The sequence below is a fragment of the Xyrauchen texanus genome, chromosome 8, assembly GCF_025860055.1.
Source record: "Xyrauchen texanus isolate HMW12.3.18 chromosome 8, RBS_HiC_50CHRs, whole genome shotgun sequence".
Taxonomy (NCBI): domain Eukaryota; kingdom Metazoa; phylum Chordata; class Actinopteri; order Cypriniformes; family Catostomidae; genus Xyrauchen; species Xyrauchen texanus.
Genome location: NC_068283.1, coordinates 13,913,535 through 13,936,130, shown reverse-complemented (window position 1 = coordinate 13,936,130; position 22,596 = coordinate 13,913,535). Strand labels below are relative to the sequence as shown.

The following is a 22,596-nucleotide window of genomic DNA, read 5'->3' as shown; positions in this document are numbered from 1 at the left end:
GTCAGATTTTTATTTCCACATTGGATGTATATATTGTAAAGACAATGTATGCAAAATTATATAATATATATATTAGGCCCATATACATTATTTCAACCATCAGGAGAAATTTAAATTCATAAACTCCCTTAGTTCACAGTCACGGCACAGTTCCCTCTTTGTCTGTCTGTTTTCTTGAGTGCTCAGAGGAATGCACAGAATATGATCACAATCTTGACGGGCAAGCCCTTTTAATCTGTACAAAGTCTGTCGTGTTCACAGTTTTACTCACCCCATAGTCCAAAGATTTAACTACATTTTCCTTAAGCCTAATCTGGTCCCGCTGTGCTTATTTTGCAGCTTATGGTCAGCAAAATGTAAAGCCAGTGGTATTTGCAATGACTCACACATAGGGCTTTCTTAATCTAAAAGCAGTCTACGGCCTGTTTTGCTGCAGAAGTATTTTTGCGCTAGACAGTTTCCATTTAAATACCACCCTCTGCTATTTTTGCCTCTCCTTCCTTATAGTTTCTAAACCTACACCCTTTTGTCTCTTTTTGCTCTCCTTCCTGCTAAATTTGCCAGATTTTTTTGTCTTTCTGTTATTTTTTTCTCTCTTTGTCTCTCTCCCTTCCTCTCTAATCCCTCCCTTATTTTTAAGTCTCCCCTTCTCCCCGGCTGGGAGGAAGTGACCAACCAGTTTCTGGGTCTTTGAGGAGCTGCAGCTCCCTTTCTTGTAACTCCTTCTGAACTCGGAACTCATACACTGTACATACAGTAGAAATGCACACACTTGTTTTCAATGGACCATGACCCTCATAACTGCCCTCATGTAGTTAAGAGCACAGTATCATTTAGGGATGTGCACGAGTAGTTGAATATTCGAATAGTCATTCTGCAATAATTATTTGAATAGTAAAAATACTATTCGAATTACGCAAAGTTTTGCTTTGCTGGCTAGTTATAACCGAATGCACTGGGTGGCGCTGTTGAGTGTGGACACAAGTTGATCACATTTGTTGAGCAAATGGTTCTGTCAGTACGTTCAGATGGACACCAGAAAAGTGGGTTATTGTGAGAATGTGGCTTACTGTGAGAAAGCTGGGTTCCTGTTTAAATGTACTGGATAAGCGGTGAACACTTTACTCTCTTATATGTGCAGCTCATCAGAAAGCAGCGTCCCCATAGAAATGTAATCCTTGCGACGCGAGAAAGGCTATGCTAGGGGAGGTAAGGGAGATCCCATCATTTAAACTGGTGTGTAAAAATGAGTATAGTTTACCGAGCACGTGGATGTGCTTTTTTTTTCTCATCAAAAACATGACATGAGATACAATATAAACATGATAACTATTATATGGCGAGTGTTTATAGTCATCCTGTAAGTAGACTGACGCAGTTAACTTCATTAGCGGGCTTTCGTTCTATTCATTTGGTTTTCACGCATTGATTGTTTAAATATATATATATATATATATATATATATATATATATATATATATATATATATATATATATATATATTAATATAAGCTTATTTTTATTATAATTAGAAGCTTGTTTTTTTTTTATGGTGACGCAACCTTTGACTAAAATTATTTTACAACTTCTCTTTCTCATTAATTACCTCCATTTGAATAATAGAATATTTGAATGTTCGTATTTATGAGCTTAATCATTCGAATACCAAATTATTGATGAATGCCCATCCCTAGTATCATCCCCAGCTCAGAAAGTCTTGAACATTTTTTGATTGTTTGCTGGACAAAATATGACCATGTAGAGGCTGACCGACGAGTGGTGGTGACGTAGTGGCTAAAGCACAGGGCTGTTAATCAGATGGTCACTGGTTCTAACACCATGGCCACCACCATTGTGTCCTTGAGTAAGGCACTTAACTCCAGGTTGCTCCAGGGGGACTGTCCCTGTAATAATTGCACTGTAAGTCGCTTTGGATACAAGGGTCTGCCAAATGTAAATGTAAATGTAATATCGGTTTTACCGATTAATCGGTGCCTATAAGTTACATTTTGGATCTTATCAGTTATCGATAAATTGACACTCATAGTTGCTGATCGTTTTTTCCATATTCCTCTGTGGCCAAAACCCTTCATCTGGTGAAAATATAGGCCACAAAAAGCTTTTTGGTGAATATTAGTACAAATAGATCATTGTAACAGAGCCAAGACGACATCACCTTCACTGTTTATGGACTAATTCATGATTATTAATGTGAAAGAGACACAGACAATATGGCTATATACAAGCAATCGCTGATGATCCACTATTGATGATCTATTGTGGATTAATTACTGCTAATACAGTAATTATTAGCCCGTATGAAAATGTTTACTTTAAAGTGATTTTATTGTAACGCATTGTAGATGATTGTAAGTGCATGGCTGAGTTCGGAATTGCATACTACCATACAACTCTATTTCTGCCATATCAGCGCATGTTTGTTTCCCGAGCTGAAAGCACAGACATTTCAAATTAAGAGTCCCCGTTGTATTTCAGGCTAATGTGTAATGAAAAGTTTTGTAATATGCACCAAATCGTAATTTTTTTTCTTGTTATTATTGGGATTTTGGTTGCACAAAATACACGCATCTGAGATTTTGTAGCCTCTGTGTCTGTCAAAGTAAGCAAAAACCACAAAATGTTTTAACGTTCAATTAATCATTTAAAACTGTATTGGCCTTTTCCTCCACCTCAGTTATTGTATCCACTATCGGTTGACCTCTAGGTCCATGTGTAGTTGGAAGGGGACATTTGTGTTTTTTCCCCTTCATTCTGTAAAGTTAAGTCCTGTCTCTGGAGGGGAGTCTATTTTTGGGCATTAGTAAGAAGTTAGCTATTGTTTTTTTTTTAATGTGCCTGCTTTAACCTATTCTAATTTTATCACCATCCACGTACTATTTATGCCAAACATTTTCATAAATTAGAGGATGTGATGTGTAGTGCATGATATATTCATGTAATGTTATACTATGTCATGAAAATAAATGAGATATCAACTACACGCTGCATGCTCACTCCTAAAAAAAATGGTGCATGCATCCACAAATGGGATAGGAACTGGGGGATATGTATTCAGAAATTATATCATGATATATTTCAGCAAATTGACGATATTCAATATATATCTCGATATTATAATTATTTTGATCTGAGAAAAAAAAAGCACATGCTATTTCAGAGGAACCATCATTTTATGTAATGATGCCATTGTAGCCATGTAGAATTAATATTTCAAAGGCATTAAATAAAAATCTATTTAAAAATGAAGCTTTCATATATGACTGTATGTTAAATATAAGTATAAACGTGCAAATCAATGAAAATTATTACATTTTACTCTCCCTTGTCTTCATTTGAATCAATTTCATTGATTTGCACGTTTATACTTATATTTAACATACAGTCATTGATAAAAATCTTATATACCTTCATATATTTTTACATTTTTATTTGAGAATGAACAAGGTGTGCAAAAACTACTTCACTTACTTTTTGGAAACCAGATGAATATTGCATCATACTAAATGATTACTGTGGAACTCAGTCAAGTTTATTATTATAATATAATACTGAAATATTATTATTTTCATGATAAGAGTAGTTAAAGATTAATTGGTATGTTTCTGTCCTGTTTACGTATTTATTACTTGCTTATTTTGACACTGCAAGTGAAGTCGTTTTTCTTTCACCTTCACCAGGAGCTTTTATTATGAAACGAGAAGTGCGATGTTTGTTTGACAGTTATGAGTTCCACATCTTATGAACCGCTGTCTCCTTTACTGTCTCACATTTGTAGATTTGTATAATAACTGTATTTGTGTGTGTGTGTATATATATATGTGCGTGTATATATATAGATATATATACACATATATATATAATAATAACAGCCCATCAAAACCCGGCCCGCAACACACCACACCATCTCGTTGATTTATTTTTCTTGCTCAATTTATTTTTAAAAAAAATTTTATAATCCCCCCAATTTGGTTGCTTAGAAGACCTGGCTGGAGTCACTCAGCACGTCCTGGATTTGAACTCGTGACTCCAGGGGTGGTAGTCAGCGTCAATACTTGCTTAGCTACCCAGGCCCCCCAAAAAATACATTTCCATTGACTGCTAGTCATGACAACAGGCCCCACCAGTGCAAAAATGTACATAACTTTAAAACTTATAAAACCCACTGTGGATATTTTAACTACAGTGGATATTTTAGAGAAAGCACAAAAAAATAAGCATGTAATAGGTAAAGGATGAGCAAGGAGGAGGCAAAAACTGGCTGAACAATCAACATAAACTTTTAATGCATAAATGAACTCAAACAAACATAAACAGACACGCATACAACGCGGACACGTGGGTCTCTCTCTCTTGAATCGGAGCCTCCAGCTACCCCTTTTCTCGCTCAGCTGATCAGCTGATTCAGCACCGGCCATGCTACATTACAGCCCGGCCACGCCCCCCTTCTCGTCACAAATTACTTTATAGATCAGACAAATAACATGTCAGAAAACGCTTTTCTCAACATACAGTTGTTAGGTTAAAATGTACATGAAAGTACAAGGGAAAGTGTGTATTTTAGGTGCTGTGGCAAGTCAGCTTCAAAGTTTCTAAAGCTCTTAATCACCCTTTACATTTTTTCTATAAATGCAAATAAACTATGTTCTTAGTTAATATAAGGTTGTCGAAACAACAAAAATATATTTTATATATATATATATATATATATATATATATATATAGCTATACAAGATCATAAAATGTGGCTTAATATAGATGAAGAAAGTGTCACACAGCAGGATACTGATGACAGTGCTTAAAATTTCATGTCATTTACTCGCATAACTATTTGTAAATGTTTATTTTAAAAACAAATTTGGCCAGAATGTGTACATATATAAATATGTGCAAATAAATAAACATACCTTTTAAAGTGTAGCTTTTTGCAGATATTTTGCAATTAATTGCTCATATTTTCACTCTATGTGAGTTTGTTGCATCTTTATATCTGCAGTGTTTTAATTCCTTCCCCAGATTATTCTTAAGGAAATGTGAAAAGCCCAATGCTTTGACAAGCACTGTTTCTGCTATCCTTTAAACAAAGTAAGACTCAAAGACTCAAATTGTTACAAAGTAATATTTTTCATGACTTATTTTCTGCATTTGTATCAGGCGTGAGCATTATTCAGCAAGCCGCACTTCTGCTCCCAGAAATGCATTGTGGTATAAATAAATTATGCAAATGACTGTACTGCTCATAGTTTTGCCATTTAAATGTTTTTATTTTTTTCAAAATAAAAGCCATTACTTTATTTTAAATTAAAAGCCATTGTGTTGGCTTGTCTTGTGTAGTTTATAACATTTTCGCTCTGTTATGAGTTACACACAGTGATGTTGAAGCCCTGGGTGGCTGCCTATATCGCCTGTAGGACGGGTTGGTACTTGAGCAGTACCGGCCCAAATTACCCAGCGACCCACCGGAAAAACGCCCGGTGCTCCCTATGGCCAGTCCGCCCCTGCCTGCAGTACTTCACAGTAAAAACACGAGCCCATGAGCCCAGCCGCCCCCGTGCTTACACTCAGATCAGCGTGTCACTGGTTCATTCTGAAGCACACACAGACCGTTTTTATCTGTCTTTAATAGCATATAATCACATATGAGTATATCTCCATTTTGATGCAATTTTGATCAAATATACAGCCCTGAAGGATCGTGAAATTAGTTTACTGATGCACTCTATGAAATTTAATTGCCAAATAAAAGGCTCATTAAAATCATCTCGATTATATCGTAGGTATTCGATGTATCGCCCAGCCCTAATAGGAACAACACTATTAACCAGTTTATGATTATGGTAAACCTTTTTTTCTAGAAAGAATAGAACTTTCTCAGCAGTGGGTGAACCATTACATGTGTTTGGCAACTAACTTTCTCTCTCTCTTCTCTCTGCTCCTCCCAGCTCTGTATTAGAACCAGCTGTGGAGTTTGGGTCTGAATGAATGGCTCTTTGTGATTTGGCTGTCACTCCTGTATAAAACTCTGTTTCTTTCTCGCTCTAGATATTGGCATTATAAAAGCGTTAGAACAATGTATCCTAATGTTCCCACTATGACATTGTTACGCAATAAAAGCATATTAAGTCACCACAAGGACGGCAGAAATGCATTTTGGATATGGCACTATAGAAGATTGTGCACTTGACACTTCAGAGGGTAGATGGTAAGTTTAGATGGTACCTTTGATGACCATGGATGGAATTCTGTGATATTTCTGTGTGAGTTTTTGAGGATACATTTCTCATCATGCAGATTTGTAACCCAGAACAAATGCTTAAAGAACTCTGGCTAGTCAAGTTAGCCCTGGTTTTGATTGGAGTATTAGGAGTGCTTGTGGAGATCTTTGTGGAGGTTTTGTTTGCAATGAATTAATAGTCTATGTATTCCATTATAAGAGTGTAGACCATCAATAGACAGAGGTGATGCAGGCAGAGATCAGTGATGAGGTGCATCACAGTTTAACCAGCAGGTCATTTCGGTGAGGTTCGGTGGGGTCCATCCTAAATCCAAGGTTCAGGCAGTGGCATATGACGTATCCCATATCGTACAGTTGGAGTTGGCATCAGTTCATTCTCTGAAGTCCATCGTGAAAGACTGAAGTGATGTCTGTCTCGCATCTGCTGCATTTAGTAATCATCACTCAGAGACACGTAGCAGTGAAGTCCGATTCCAAGTATAAAAGGAGCTGGATTTGGCTCTGTTAACCTCAGGATATGAATCCCAAGGTTGAGACATGGAAACAAAAAAATTCAAACTTGCGTAGATTCCATAAAATTTTATGCAGAGTTATAGATCATAATGGATGTTTCTGGTTCTGGCAGACCTAACTAAAGCAGCCTAATTGTGAGTTGATGGATAAATTAGGTGTGCGTCTGGCTTAATAGATGAGTCTATTGTCTAGACTTAAACTCAGTTAGTGTGTCTACTGTTTATTGTTGTCAGCCTATTTGTTTAACTGTTACAAAATAAACCATGGTTTTACTATAGTAATAATGTAGTAACAACGACAGTTGTGACCATTGATGATTTTGTGTTTACTATTACAAATACCATGGTTAAAATATGGTTAATTTTCTAAAACCATGGATAAAGGGAATGTCACCCTAATTAAATATACAGTATAACGATCAGATGATATTACTGAATTCTGGAGAATCTCTTAGGAGGTTTGATATACAGGATATAATATATACATATAATATATAGATACATAAATATATCTAAAAATATTTTCTTTAAATTGCTTCAGTTCAGTTTTTCTTTGTAGCTTGTAGTGTAGCTTACTACTTTTTTATCAAGAGCAGATTTACTGTAATTTAAATACTTTAAGTTATTAGTAGCTTGTAGCTCACACAACAATTGTTGCTATCCCAATACTGCTAAAAAGAGTGTGGTCAACGTTCAAAATATATCTTCTTGCGTTTTCAAAACGAGAAAGTAAGTCCATATGGGTTTGGAATGATATAAGTGTGAGTAAATTACACCATAAGTTCCATTTTTGTGTGAACTTTTCCTTTAAAATAAAGAAATTGTTAGTGGGGACAACCTTACAAATATTAAGGATTTTCTTGCAACGATCGTTGGTGTCCATCAGGGGTAAGTCTGTCTCTCCGGGTTTATGCGGGTGACTCAGAAGAACTCTGAAACTGAAAACATTGCACACAGTGCAGCGCTTTCCCAGGCTCAAGTGGATTTGATGTTGTTGTGGTTGAGGGAGAAGAGGGGTGTGTTGTGGTGGTAAGCAATGATGATAGAGAGCCAAGACGAATTAGTCTCTCACAGAAAAGTCTGTCGTTAGGAGTGACTTCTCTGATGATTGAGATGAGGACGAGCATCTAAAATAAAAGGTTGTGGCCAAAATCATACAAAGAATCTGCCAATTTTAGTCATAATAGGAGTTCAGTCCTGTAAATGAAGAGTTATATTTTCTTTCCCTCAGGATTTAGGTGGCACCCTTAAAAGAGAGGCGAAGGAATCGGAAGAGGAGAGAGGAGAACCCTGAGCAAGGAGGTCGGGGAAGAGAGACCTTGCAGCTCAGTGAGTTACAAGTCATTATTGAAGCAAAAAGCCTGACTGCTATCTTTAGACAAGACACAAATTACAGTATCGGTTCCCCTGTGTTTAAGGAGTCAGTTTATTTCTTGTTTATAGATAAGGACCCAAATTCCACATCAAAGCCAAGAAAAATGAAACCGCTTGTTGCGAATAGACCTTGAATTTCACACACTGATAACGTGACCTTTGAACATGACCATGTTTCAAAACTGACCACCCCTTAACATTTAACAGCCCCTCAGAAAGCTCATTGGAGTCAACCTCGACATGGTTTCATAATATGAAACAAAATGAAAGGAATTCTCTTTTCTTTTTTCACATTGTAATCCAGGCTGCTCAAAATACCTTTTGTGGCGAAATGATTATGCCACTACAAACTACCAAATTTACCATGCCATTCCAGCAATATAAGATTCTCTACATCCTCTTTCACGTTGATTGCTAATCTTAATAATTTGCCGGTGGGTGGGGGACACCCAAGAGGGCAAGAGATGTCAACTTCCGCTGTTCTGGAATGTAAAGCGATGAAGTTGGGAGAGAGGTACGACGAGAGCGGCATATGAGTTTAGGGCCACGCATTCCTGCTGGAGGAGGGTAGAGACTGGCTGTGCTGGAGAAATGTCTGCAGGCATGCCACTGAGAAAGGGCAGACCGCTGGCGGGGAGGGGGGCACACTGTGCTCTGTTCACTGTCATCTCAATGGAACACTGTTTATGAGCAGACAAAGAGGGAGAAAGGTCAACGCCACACCAGTGTTGCTATAGTTTTGGATTTTTAATTTAGTTTTTATTTCTATTTTATATTCAATTTTCCATCATTTTGTTTAGTTTGCATTATTTTTCACAGTTTGTTAGTTTTCATTTTCTCAGTGTTTTGTAGTTTCAGTTTAGTTCATTTTAGTGTGTTTTTATGGCTGCTGAGTGTTTACTTGTGTAATTTAAAGTCTAATATCATTTCAATTCTCAGGGCAGTCTTGTGTTACTATCTAGTGGTGTTTTCATGTTTAATGTGGATTGTAAATGTTGTAATGTATGGTGAATATGGGTAAAATGACAACGATAATTTAAGCTTGTTCCACGTTGTATCCATTTGTATGTCTTAAATTATTATAAATCTTTACTAAACTAATCTTTGCGGAGAAAACTATTTAAGACATAGTTCAACCAAAATTTAAAATTCTCTCATCATTTACTCACCCTCATGCCATCCCAGATGTGCATGACTGACTTTCTTCTGCTGAATAAATAAAAAATAAAAATAATAATAATATATTATTATTTTTAAATACATTGCAAATGCATGACAAGACAATTACTTCAATGATGAATTACTCTTCTATGATGAATATGTTATTTAAGTTATTTTAATATATATACTTATAGTAAAAAATGTAATTTGGGGTAAATCCGAAGACAAAATTTTTTAAATAAAGTCCCAGTTAAAATGGATATTGTAGAAAACCAACTGTTGACATTAGCTGTGTAGAATAATCTTTTTAATTATTATCTTTTACAAACCATTTTATTTGAAAATGTGAAATGTGAAATACATTAAAACAAAGTCAGGTAGTGTAACCAACATGTAGGCAGCCATTTTGTTAACATAAAACCTACAAAACATCAGACAAAAAAAAAACAATAAACAACAACATTATTTTGTCATATCATTAAATATCAATATTTTGACATTTTTATGAAAAGCTAGATTTTGGACCATTACATATGGTGTAACCCTGAGAAAACATCTTGATATTCTTGACTCAAATATATATATATATATATATATATATATATATATATATGTTTGAAAACTTTAATGATTCATTTGTTCACAATCTCGTATATTCAAAGTGAAATAAAAGTATTTTAATATCTAATAATTGATCTTTACACCACATGACATTTTAAAATTCATTAAATAAATGTAATTTGTAGAAAATGCTATTAAAAAGAATATATTTAATTTAGAAAAAAACAACATGGGCACAAAGATCATATTTCTATTAACTTGACACGTGCTTTGAACTGGATTCTTAAAAGATTTCTAATTTTTATCTCCTTGGACAACCTTATTTGTCAGTGGCCCATCATTCATGTCTGTAGCACAAACATGCAGGAAAAGTTATATGCCAAAGTTAATACTTTATGAGGGTCTTTATGAGATGGAAATAGAGAAAGAGAGAGAACAGTTGGAGTGTTATTACTGAGGGCTGGGATGTTTGTCACGCTGTGTGCCTTTCCTGAAGGCTCTAATTATGGCTCATCAACTGTCCCCCTGTCAACACTCGACACTGACGCCGACTTTTTCACACGTACACGCATAAGTCTGTGCGTACATATTCATATTCACACACACAAAAATTTTCTCAAGTGCTCAAGACATTCTTCAATCTTTGGGCTGTGGCAGAGGAATAAGAACAACACTAATGTAATTAAACTGATTTTGACTTTAGTAACTTGGTCTGTTCTATAATGTTGTTTGGCCTCATTGTCTCTGTTCAGGGTCTGAGAGACCCCAAACATAAAAGCAGTACAGTCAATCTCAACAGACCATAAGGGTTAATTTAAGTGAGACTCAAGTTTGAGAAAGTGAGCAAAAAACACGGGTGAGAGAGCTAATTTTTTCAACTTAAGGTCAATAAAATGCCAAATCAGTTCAGTCAGTGTTTCCATATGCCCTACTTTCCCTCAAACTGGCAAGAACATATACAGACTGAGAGGGTCTTGAGATTAGACAGGGGGGGAAATGTTTTCGTGTGAGGCAGCAAGGGAAAAGACATTTCCGATTATGAAGCGAAATTACCAGAGTAGTTATCTTTGGGCTCTCTGTAAACTTCAAGCCCAACAGAAAAACCTCATTGAGATTGCTAAAGCATACAGCAACCCCCCTTCTCACTAGCTAATAACCTAGAAAGGCACACTAGCTGAGAAAAATGCAATGCAGATTGGAAAAAGAGAGCAGCCTGAAAGCAAAAGACATACAGAGCGACTGATGAATAGAGAGACAGATTGTTAGAGTAAGGCCCATATATGTTGAATGGCTGGTTTAATTTTACCTAATTGATTTAAGGTTGGAGTGCTTTGCTTCATTTGAAAAGGGTAACTGAGAGAGTGGAAGAAGGAAGAGCAGTCAGCTGCTATCTCCTGATCATCAGCTGACAGAGTGGGGAAAAATAAAGGAGAAAAAGGGAGATTGAAAGCATGGAAACGGTGTGGGAGAGAAGAGAAAGAGCTAGTGCCTGTGTGTTTTTTACAGCATCTCAATTCTGAGAAACACAGAGAGTGTATTCAGATGATTCCTAATAAGGCTGTAACTAGATGCTCTTGCTCCTGAAGTGGACTGCCAGAAAATGTTCTGCTCTTTTTTACTCTCTCCTTCAAACAAGAGGACCACAAATAAACCAAACGAAACAGCCAAGCTCTAGTAGAGGATAAAGCAGAGTACAAATAACAGGGGGGTTTGACCCTAACTCAGGATCCCCCTAATTGACCTCCTAATTAAGGTTTGAACTCCCAACGGAAGTCAAAACATAACTTCCTTTGGGCGTCAAAGTTTCAAAGTTTGTATTCAAATCAGTTTTATAATACTACAAAAGTAAGTCAGAGTGCATATTTTTGGCTGCAAAGCGTTTTCCGTTTTAGGATCAGTATCCGATAGTATGTACACTTTTGCTGTTGGTCTAACTGTGCAAGGGGCACTAAAAGACAATTTGACAGTTTATGAAATTAACCTCAGCGGATTGTGCCTGAAAATTACCCATAGGAATTCCTTTTAAAAAAGGTAATTATATAATTCGCTGGGATAAAGCTTGTGCAACAGACTGCACTTAAGATAGCATCAGCTTTAGAGTAAAGCGACAACACAACATGCCTATATTACATACATGTAACTAAATAAATTTGAGTGTGCTACGTTCTTGCTGTAAATCCAATGCCAGTACTGTCATTTTTGAACCTTCGCCCTGATAAGAGCCCTTTCCTTTGCTGTTTGAGGATTATGTCTGTGCATGCAGATTCTTGAGTTCTAATTTAAAGATTATTGAATGAGGACTGTTCATTATAGGTTTGGTAGCTGGCCATAGATCTCAGGAGATCAATGTGAAAATGTAAGAGGGTTTGTGTGTATGATCACTTACAGTATCTCTCTTGTCTAGGAGAAAGTGGTTGGTGAATGACAATCATGGCTCAGGTGCTACATATGGACACCAGTTTTCCAGGTACTGTCCCAACTTTATTGTTTACGTACTGTGATTCTGTTATCCTTTCCCCGGTTTATCTCTACTTAAATATTTATTTAGAGAAAACTGAAGAGACTAGCTAGTAAACAAAACATTGAGCTGGTCATAGCCTGAAGGTAATTATTTCTCTCTTTTGTCTGATTCAGAGATTAGACTAAGATTTCCTTCAGTTTAAAGTTGTTTCCTCTATCGTTAGGGAAGATTAACCCCCGGCTCCCCCCTCCTTGCACGGAAAGAATCAAGAGGCTCCATATTCAGTTGAGACCCCCTATGGCTATCGTCTGGACCTGGACTTCCTCAAGTACGTCAATGATATTGAGAAAGGCAACACCATAAAAAAGGTGCCTGTGCAACGGCGCCCACGTTATGGCTCACTTCCACGTGGCTATGGCTATACAGGCTCCTGGTGGACCTCCACTGAGTCACTGTGCTCCAATGCCAGCATGGACAGCCGTCACTCATCATACTCCTACTGTGCGCCAGGCTTCCACAGCTCACAGCGGCCCAACTTCAGTACGGCACGTGTGGAGAAGACCTTGTTGGACGCCCGTCTCAAGCTGGAGGAAGAAAAGGATGGCCGTCACTTATCCAATCTGAGCAGAATGCACAGCAGCGTTGCCGGCTCCAACACCTCCCTTTCCAGTGCGCATAGCTTCAATCGTACCCAGGGAGGTGGGTCCTTTACACCAATAAGCTCTGGCTTGTCCACACCCATGTCACCTACACCCGCCCATTTGCAGCACGTACGGGAGCAGATGGCTATCGCTCTACGGAAAATTAGGGAGCTTGAAGAGCAGGTGAAGACCATTCCAGTGCTGCAAGTGAAGATCTCCGTGCTCCAGGAGGAGAAAAGGCAGCTCAGTGTGCAACTCAAGAGCCAGAAGTTCCTGGGCCACACGCTGGGGTTCAGTCGGAGCCGTCCACGTGGAGAGCTTTACATCGACATACCCGAGGAGGAGGTGGGAAATGGGGCAGGAGCCAGAAACCGAGCTGCAGGAAGCCTTTCTCCTACCACTCCTGGCTCCCTCCAGGACTCAGGCTGTGAGATTGAAGACACGGTAATTGTCGGTGGAGACCGTCCAGGTGCAAGGAAAGAGGTGCGAACGGTAGGTGTGGGGCCAGAGGTAGAGGAAAGGAGCTATCATCAAGTGGGTGTAGGGGTGCGAGAGGAGGACTTGGGGCTGCTGCCTGACGCTGAAGCCCTGAAGACTAAGGTAGGGCTTTTGGAGGTTCAGCTAAGGAAGACTATGCAGGAACTGCAGAGTGCTCAGCAGCAAGTGGAAGCAGCTCAGAGAGAGAAGCAGGTTCTTCCTCCTCAGGTGGACCATGCGGTAAAGGCCACAAGTCTAGGCTGGCAGGAGGAGCAGGGGCAGGCTGGTGTGGGCCTGCACACTGTTGTCAGTTTCACCCAGCAGCCCCAGCAGCAGAGGACCGTGGGTATCCAAGTGTACACATTGGAGCAGCCCACAGTGGTGGGTGTGGGGACACTGCTGAGACCCCAGGGTTGCAGTTCTCCTGCTCAGCCCGTATCTGCAGGCACACTGGAGGGGCCCCATAGAAGACATGCAGAGTCCCTAGGAACTCAGGGTGTGTATGAAACCGCATTAAAAAGCACTTTGCCACCATTGTGCCAAACAGTTTTGAGCACCGTGATTAACAGTTCCTGCAGCATTTCAACTTGCAGGGTTTGTTATGGTTTGGTAGGTTCTTGTTGTTTTCAGCATGTGAAATATGTGGAAACATAAACTATAAAACAAATGATACAAGGATTGGTTAACACAAAAGTGAAAATTCTGTAATCACTACTAGAGCTGTCCCGATCAGATTTTTTGGCCCCGATCCGATATTTAAACATGAAATATCTGCCGATACCGAGTCCTGATCTGATACTTGTATTTGCCTAGATAATAGAGGTGCAGAATGTTTTTTTTTGTTTGTTTAGAAAAATAACTAAGTAAACAAAGTAACTAAAAGATGTCTTCAGAATAATGCATTTAACTTAGTGCAGCTAACATTTTTATAAAACTCACATATAAAATCGACTTCTACTTAGAATTGTGTAATCGCTTATTTTAACTTTAATGTTCAGGTACAAAAATAAATCACAAATCCACAGAGTTATGTATGGATGAATATAATCTTACATACATTTACAAATGGTGTAAAAAGCTTGACTTGAACAGTCACAAAAAATGTATTCTATAAAAACTAATTAAAAATTTCGCAATTACTCTTAAAAGTGGCATAAACAGATACACTTGAACAGGCCCTAATTCAACAATAATGAATTCAATAAAACTAATTCAAAACATATTCCTTGCGTTGTCATGGAAAATAACAATTACTTATTTATTTCTGATGTGTTCAGCATCTCCTCGATGGCCTGTTTTACATGCTCTGCTGTATGAGACCCACGAAACTGGTGTGCATGCAATACTTCACTCTTAAACTCGAAAGTGAAGGAATCAATCCAGTGTGCAGTGAGGCTGAGCAATGACATGGGGAAAATGTCAGAGCTCCAAATGTCTGTTGTAAAACTAACAGTAGTCACATTATGTTTTAAATCACCTTGTATGTTGTCACGAACCTTACTGTACAGCTCTGGTAAGGCGGTGTCTGAAATGTAGTGTCGAGACAGCAGGGCGTAACGTGGATCCAAAAGACGGCAAAAACCTGCATTCTCTACCACAGAGATGGGCTGGTTGTCCAAAGATATGATTCGACCACTTTCTCTGTAATCTTTTTGGCCTTTTCACTCTTTCGATGATATTTTCCCTTCTTTTTAAAAGTTTTGTCCAGTGTTTGTTGCTTCTGCACAGCAGCCTTTTCCTGTGTTGTATTAGTGAACTCGCCATATTCCGTTGCATGCTTAGTTTAAGATGTCGTATCAAATTGGTCATATTGAACGCATCTCTATTGCTACCACCTTGCAAAACGATCAGATTGCAGATATTCGAAGTGGGTACTGGACAGTTTTCGCTTTCTTGTTTAAAATATTTCCACACTGCTGACATCTTAGGCAAGGGGTTGCTAATGCTAAGTTACTTGTCAGTTTACGCTCTGCCACAAATTGTGCTCTGCTGATGTAAATGATCAGAGTAAGGTGATCAGGCTGTCTGCCGATCCCCGATCAGTTAAAAAATGCCCATATCGGCTCCGATACTTGCAGGGATCTTTGGATCGGGACATCGCTAATCACTACCTTATCGTTCCAAACCTGTTTGACTTTGTTTCCTTTGTAAAACACAAAAAAGGAGACGTTGGCAGAATATACACAGTCCTCTTTTTCATACAACGTAAATGACTAGATTTTCTCACACACCTTTCGTGCTACACAGAAGTAAATCATATGGATTTGTAGCAACATACGGTTGAGTTAATGATGACAGAATTTAGATTTTAGGGAGAACTACTTTTAAAATATTTAGATAGACCATTCAATTTTAGCAATAGGGATAATTTAGACCGTTCTCTTTCTTTTTGGCTTTCAGAATCACCACGCGAGTTTCCCATTGCAATAAGCTCCAAGCAGGTGCGAGAAGTCTTGAGGAGCGAAGTATCCAAGTCAGTGCCAGTGACCAACAAGGCAACCGCCATGGACACAAAATGCAGCCAGGTGACTCCTGTCTGCCAGCGGCTAAAAGAGGGAGAGATTAGCCAGCAATCATCAGAAGAAGCCATCCAAATAGATGCCATAAAACCAGGTTAGTCCTTTTGTTTTCTTTGAGTATCTGGTGATACTGTATCCCATACATCTTCAAACATTCATTTTTTAACCAGTGATACTCTGCCATTTTTTCTTTATTTTTTAAGCCTCCCTTCAATACACCCTGAGGTCAATCATGAAGCGAAAGGCTGATGGGGAACCTGGTTCTCCTTACACTAAAAAGAACCTGCAGTTCATTGGAGTCAATGGAGGGTAAATGCAGAATTCTGAATTATACTGAATTATATTAACAATGTGAAGTGTTTTAACTGTATAATATGCACTGATCTTCAATTTTTTTCTGCAGGTATGGGTCTACATCCTCAGAGGAGAGCAGCTTGGAAAGTTCAGAGGATGAGAGTGATGCAAGCGAATACCACGAGGCTACTGAGAAATTACCGGAATCTGCAGCACAGCAGCTCCTGGTTACCCCATGCAGCCCTGCTTCTCCTACATCCAGTGAGACATCAGATGCCCTTACACCTCAGCATAGCACTGCCCAGTCACCAGCCAATGATACTGAAACACAGCAAATCACCAGCCAATCACAAGCCATGGATGCAGCTACCCAGCAGCAGGTTACCCAATCACCAGCAGCAGAGGCAGACATACATCACTGTGCCAGCCAATCATCACATGCAACCACTGCACATTCGGGAAGTGTTGTTCAATACACAGAGGCAAAACTTGTTCTTCAAACGCATACCTCTCAAAGCACTGCCACAGAACAAAACGCTGTCCAGTTATCGGCCACCAGCTCTGTTGTACAACAAGCTGTTGTTCAAATTAAGGCCACTGATTCAAAAGTCCAGCAAAATCCAACCCAGCCAGAGGTGTCAGGCCTCGATGCTCAGCAGACAACCACTCAGTCACAGTCCACTCATGCCAAATCTCAGCAAGATGAAAGTCAATCAAAAACCACTGACCTCACAGCCCAACAAGGAGCTATGCAGTCACAATCTACTGATGCCTCAGCAAAACATGACATAGCCATATCCTTCAACAACAATCCAGCTTCAACCCCAAGCGCCATCCCAACTAATAAACAAGAAAGCAAGTAAGTTGACTAAAACAAATCAGTGACAAGCTTTATCAAAATGATAAATGCTGACTGACAAGGACTTTTATATATTTTTTCAGACTGGAATTAAGTGGCAGTCTTGTGGCTGCTCTCCATACCTTGCAAAGGGCAGTCAACGAACCAAATGCATTTAGCAATCAAGAAGCGGTATGTATATTAGTTATAAAAAAAAAAGCCAGTATGTTTTATAAATGATAGATAGTTTTATAAGAGTGCTTTAAAGGTTAAGTGTGTAATTATTTTGCTTTAAATACTTTCTCGTGTTCCACCAGTACAGAGGCGTTAACACTGACAGCGTCATGTCACCGTATGAAAATGTATGAGTTACACTCATTTTGCTGTTGCAAGTTGCTGTCAGTTTAAATAAGGGGTAAACACTGTGGCACCTTCGAAATATTGCTCTGTTTATTAAAGCAGTCTAACATGTTAAATTATGGCTCAATCAATGCGAGGAGTTTGGGGCAAGACTGTCCATTTTACTTTTCTAAGCTATCAGACCTACAGTTTTCATATGCCGAATAAAAAAAAAAAAAACTGGCTAAAAACTCCCATACAAGGAGTACTCCCATACTCCCAGACTTTAGGGGTGGGAGAAAAAAATTGATTCAGCGATTCAACGTGATTTTTTTTCCAAAGATTCTGAATTGATTTTTTGATAATCGATTCAATGATTCTCCAACTATATGAATTCTCAAAAAATATTTTTTTTTTCTACCACCCCAATAGACTTGCATTGAAAAGGGGCCCCTTACATTTCTAAAGATCAGAAAATCATAGAGATTTAAAGGAATGGTTCACCCAAAAATTAAAATTCTCATCATTTAATCACCCTCATGCAATCCCAGATGTGTATGACATTCATTCGTCAGCAGAACACAGAGATTTTAAGAAGAATATTTATTTATCTCTATAGGTCCTCATAATGCAAGTGGATGGGTATCATAATGTTAAAGCTCCAAATATAAAATAAGGCAGCATAAAAGTACTCCATAAGACTCCAGTGGATGAATCAATCTCTCCAGAGGTGATATGATACATGTGGGTGAGAAACACCTATCATATCAATTCTGAAGTCATGAATTTAACGACTGGAGTCACATGGATTACTTTTATGCTGCCTTTATGTAATTTTTGAAGTGTCAAAATGTTGGCACCCTTTCGCTTGTATTGTATGGACGTATGGTGAGTAAATGATGAGAGAATTTCATTTTTGGGGGAACCATCCCTTTAAGGGTGAGCTCTGTTGGCTTGAAATGCTTGTAAGAAACCACCCAGCAAAATGCCCTGGCAACCACTCTGAACACTTTAGCAATTGTCTATCAACATCACAGAAAACACCCAGAATACCCAATGTGTTGAAACCATTTCTTAGCAAATCCTGGGAAAGTTGTCATGCCAACTCCAGCATTGGGGTGGCAAGTTTTGCATGAGCAAGATCAACTTATATTCTGAAAATGTAAAAAAAATAAAAAATAAAAATGTAGTTCATTTTGTGAGTTCACCTGGTGCCATTGGAAGCACCAATATTACACACTTTACCTTTAAAATAATTAAGTTATTCAATCATAATAAGGATCTGGGTTCAATACAAGTTGCGCTTAATCGACAGCCTTTGTGGCTTACATTTGTGATTACCACAAAAATTTATTTTGACTCGTCCCTTTCTTTAAAAAAAAAAAAAAAGCAAAAATCGGAGTTACAGTGAGGCACTTACAATGGAAGTGAATGTGGCCAATCCGTATACTCAGTTTCAAAAGTATAGCCTCAAGACGTAAACAAAATGCGTGTTAACATGATTTTAGTGTGATGAAATCTTTTTTTATATATATATATATATATATTATTTTATTCCCTTTTTCTCCCCAATTTGGAATGCCCAATTCCCACTACGGTAGGACAAGTCTCAGTTGCCTCCACTTCTGAGACAGTAATTCTGTGCATCTTATCATGTGGCTCGCTGTGAGACTCACAGCATGTGGAGGCTCATGCTACTCTCCGCGATCCATGGACAATTTACCACACGCCCCATTGAGAGCAAGAACCACTAATCGTGATCACAAGGTGACATGTGACTCTACCCTCCCTAGCAATCGGGCCAATTTGGTTACTTAGGAGACCTGGCTGGAGTCACTCAGCATGCCCTGGATTCAAACTCGCAACTCCAGGGGTGATAGTCAGCATCAATACTCGCTTAGCTAACCAGGCCCCTGATAAAATCGCTCATTAACCTTTTCTGTGTAAAGATGTATACAATATCAACAGAATGCTGTAAACCCCAAAATTCTGATTTAAACAGCTTTAAAGCTCAAATAATACATACATTTCAACAAAAGAATTAATGTAAGTGCTTTTATAAATGTATAAGCCTCACATTACTGCCTTTTTAACCCTCCAAAAAAACACTTACTATGAGGCAAAAATCAATGTTACTATGAGGCACTTACTGCTTACACTTCCATTGTAAGTGACTCATAGTAACATTGATTTTTGCTTTTTTTTAAAGAAAAGGAGAAATTAATCTAAATACATTTTTGTGGAAATCAACATTAGCCACAAATGCTTTCAATTGAGCTTGTATTGAACCCAGAATATTCCTTTTAATGATCCGCTTGTAATTGAACATGATCTGTTCATTTTACATTTCAGCTAAGAATACACTTCCATTTCTCTGTCTGTTCACAGAGGACAGCCTACACCACAGTATTGCAGGAGTGGCTTCGAGTGTCCTGTCACAAGGCTGCTGACACTGCAGTAGTCAAGGCGTACATGGACACCTTTGCCTCCATTTCCCCTCAGCTACTGGAGTTTGTCATCAACATGGCTGATGGCAACGGAAACACAGCTCTGCACTATACCGTCTCTCACTCAAACTTCCCTGTTGTCAAACTGCTGCTGGATACTGGTTAGTGACCTACATATCAAAACACTCAATGCTGGAACATTATCTTTGTAGGTTCTGTTAAAACTTTACACCAATGGAAGGAGATGTGGCCTGGTTGGTTGTGCACATGCTCTGGCATATTGCATGGTGGCACTTATGTGGGTGCCACGAGTCTGGCCTGTGACATTTCCCAATTCAATTTTTGCGATGTCTAGCTGGCGTCTTGGACTTAAACTGACACCTAGCAGTGTGGAGCAGCATCAATAGTTTTCAGTTACACATTGGAGAAATATGCTATTCGTAGTCAGCCATTAATAATTTATTCCATGAGCGAAAGTGTCTGATAATTAGGAGGTTACTGAGAATGACAGTATAAGTTATTTGGATTGTCATGTGATTTCAACATGTCGACCACCATGAGGCGACCCACTCCATGTAAAATAAAAGCTTTTGTAAGTTTACTAATTTGACTAGAGGCTTTATCTCATGTGAACATACATAACTATGTTGGTTTGACAAAGAAAACACCACTATTAATCCTTGAGATTTCCAACCCAGCATACAGGTACACCCTCCTTAAACCATCGTCACACTCAAAATTACATTAAACGATTAAAAACGAAAACAACTCCAGATCATGGGGTTAAAAAATCTATTCAAAATATAATTTAAACCTTGAAATAAAGTTTTAGGATTTTGCAGGTGCGATTCACCAACGAGGGCTAAATAGTTGATCTGCTTGTGACGCGCGAATTGCTTGCTCACGCAGCACGAGTCTCGTATAGTGTAGTAATGTCTGAAGAGTTTGGCATACTGTGAATTTATGAATGGCATAAATTATGCACCCAGTCTATATTTACATTTACTGTATATACAATACATATGTAAAATGTGTAAGAAATATTTTTTTTCCATAAAAAAAGAATATTAGCTGCTGTAATTATATTCTCACATGAACATGTATATCAGGGTAAGTTTCTTACTACATAGTGTAGAGTACACTACTAAGAACCATGGTATGGTAACTTGATGTTAAATATGTATTTAAATTAATAGGTGTCATTATTATTCCTTTTATTAGGCTACTATGAATTGCTATTACTTTATAATTACTCTAATTAATAAACTAATGCATATATATAATATGCAATAAACTGTTAAGAATTGTATAGCTAATATGAGTGTAGTAATGTTCACGTTAAAATATTATCTTGTATTAACACATATAGACTACATAAGAATGAATGGTTATTTGTTTTATATGTGTACTATACTGTGCTTTTCTGTGTACAGAGAAATTGTTTTCTCAGTTAGAAATATAATTGAAATTATCTGATATTACGAGAAAAAGGTGCAACTGACAGCAGTAAAAAAATAAATAAAAATGTAATTATGGGACACAGTTGTCCAGCATCTGTGAAGAGCATCAAAACCTAGCACTTGCACAAAAACATGCAGTATTTTCACAAAGTTTAATAGCATACATTACATTTAAATGTACACTGAAGGACAAAGTTTGAAATAATGTACAGATTTTGCTCTTATGGAAAGAAATGGGTACTTTATTCACCAAAGGGCATTCAACTGATCACAATGTAAAGTCAGGACATTAATAACTTGAACAATTACTATTAAAATTTAAAATTCAGAACTTCTTAAACAACTACAAAGAGTTCTCAACCAAAAAATCCTCCACGTGCATCAATGACAGCTTTGCAGATCTTGTTATTCTAGCTGTCAATTTGTCCAGATACTCAGGTGATATTTCACCCCACACGTCTTGTCGGGCACTTCACACACACCTTACAGTCTAGCGGATCCCACAAAAGCTCAATGGGGTTAAGATCCATAACACTCTTTTCCAATTATCTGTTGTCCAGTGTCTGTTTCTTTGCCCACTCTAACCTTTTCTTTTTGTTTTTCTGTAAGAAAAGTGGCTTTTTCTTTTCTGCACCCCTGAGTCTTCTCTTTACTGTTGTACATGAAACTGGTGTTGAGCGGGTAGAATTCAATGAAGCTGTCAGCTGAGGACATGTGAGGTGTCTATTTATCAAACTAGAGTCTCTGATGTACTTATCCTCTTGTTTAGTTTTACATCTGGTCTTCCACATCTCTTTCTGTCCTTGTTAGAGTCAGTTGTCCTTTGTCTTTGAAGATTGTAGTGTGCACCTTTGTATGAAATCTTCAGTTTTTTGGCAATTTCAAGCATTGTATAGCCTTCATTCCTAAAAGCAATGATTGACTGATGAGTTTTTAGAGAAAGCTGTTTCTTTTTTGCCATTTTTGACCTAATATTGACCTTCAGACATGCCAGTCTATTGCATACTGTGGCAACTCAAAAACAAAGACAATGTTAAGCTTCATTTAATGAACCAAATAACTTTCAACTGTGTTTGATATAATGGCAAGTGATGTTCTAGTTGCAAATTATACATTTAGCATGTTTACTCAAGGATAAGGTGTTTGAGTGATGGTTTATGGAAATGGGGCCTGTCTACATTTGATAAAAAATGACTTTTTTCAAATAGTGATGGGCTGTTTTTTACATCAGAAATGTCCTGACTTTACTTTGTGATCAG

The 22,596-nt window shown here is 38.0% G+C and overlaps 1 protein-coding gene across 1 annotated transcript in view; it reads left to right on the top strand.

Annotated features, from left to right (window-relative positions):
• The window catches only part of LOC127648058 (KN motif and ankyrin repeat domain-containing protein 2-like), a 38,818-nt gene that overhangs the window by 6,897 nt on the left and 9,325 nt on the right, over window positions 1–22,596 (top strand). The window contains 8 exon segments of the mRNA XM_052132649.1: window positions 7,997–8,094; window positions 12,266–12,347; window positions 12,546–13,936; window positions 15,841–16,053; window positions 16,163–16,268; window positions 16,363–17,112; window positions 17,196–17,283; window positions 19,819–20,038. Of these exon segments, the coding sequence (XP_051988609.1) occupies window positions 12,283–12,347; window positions 12,546–13,936; window positions 15,841–16,053; window positions 16,163–16,268; window positions 16,363–17,112; window positions 17,196–17,283; window positions 19,819–20,038 (2,833 nt within the window). The 5' untranslated portion in view covers window positions 7,997–8,094; window positions 12,266–12,282.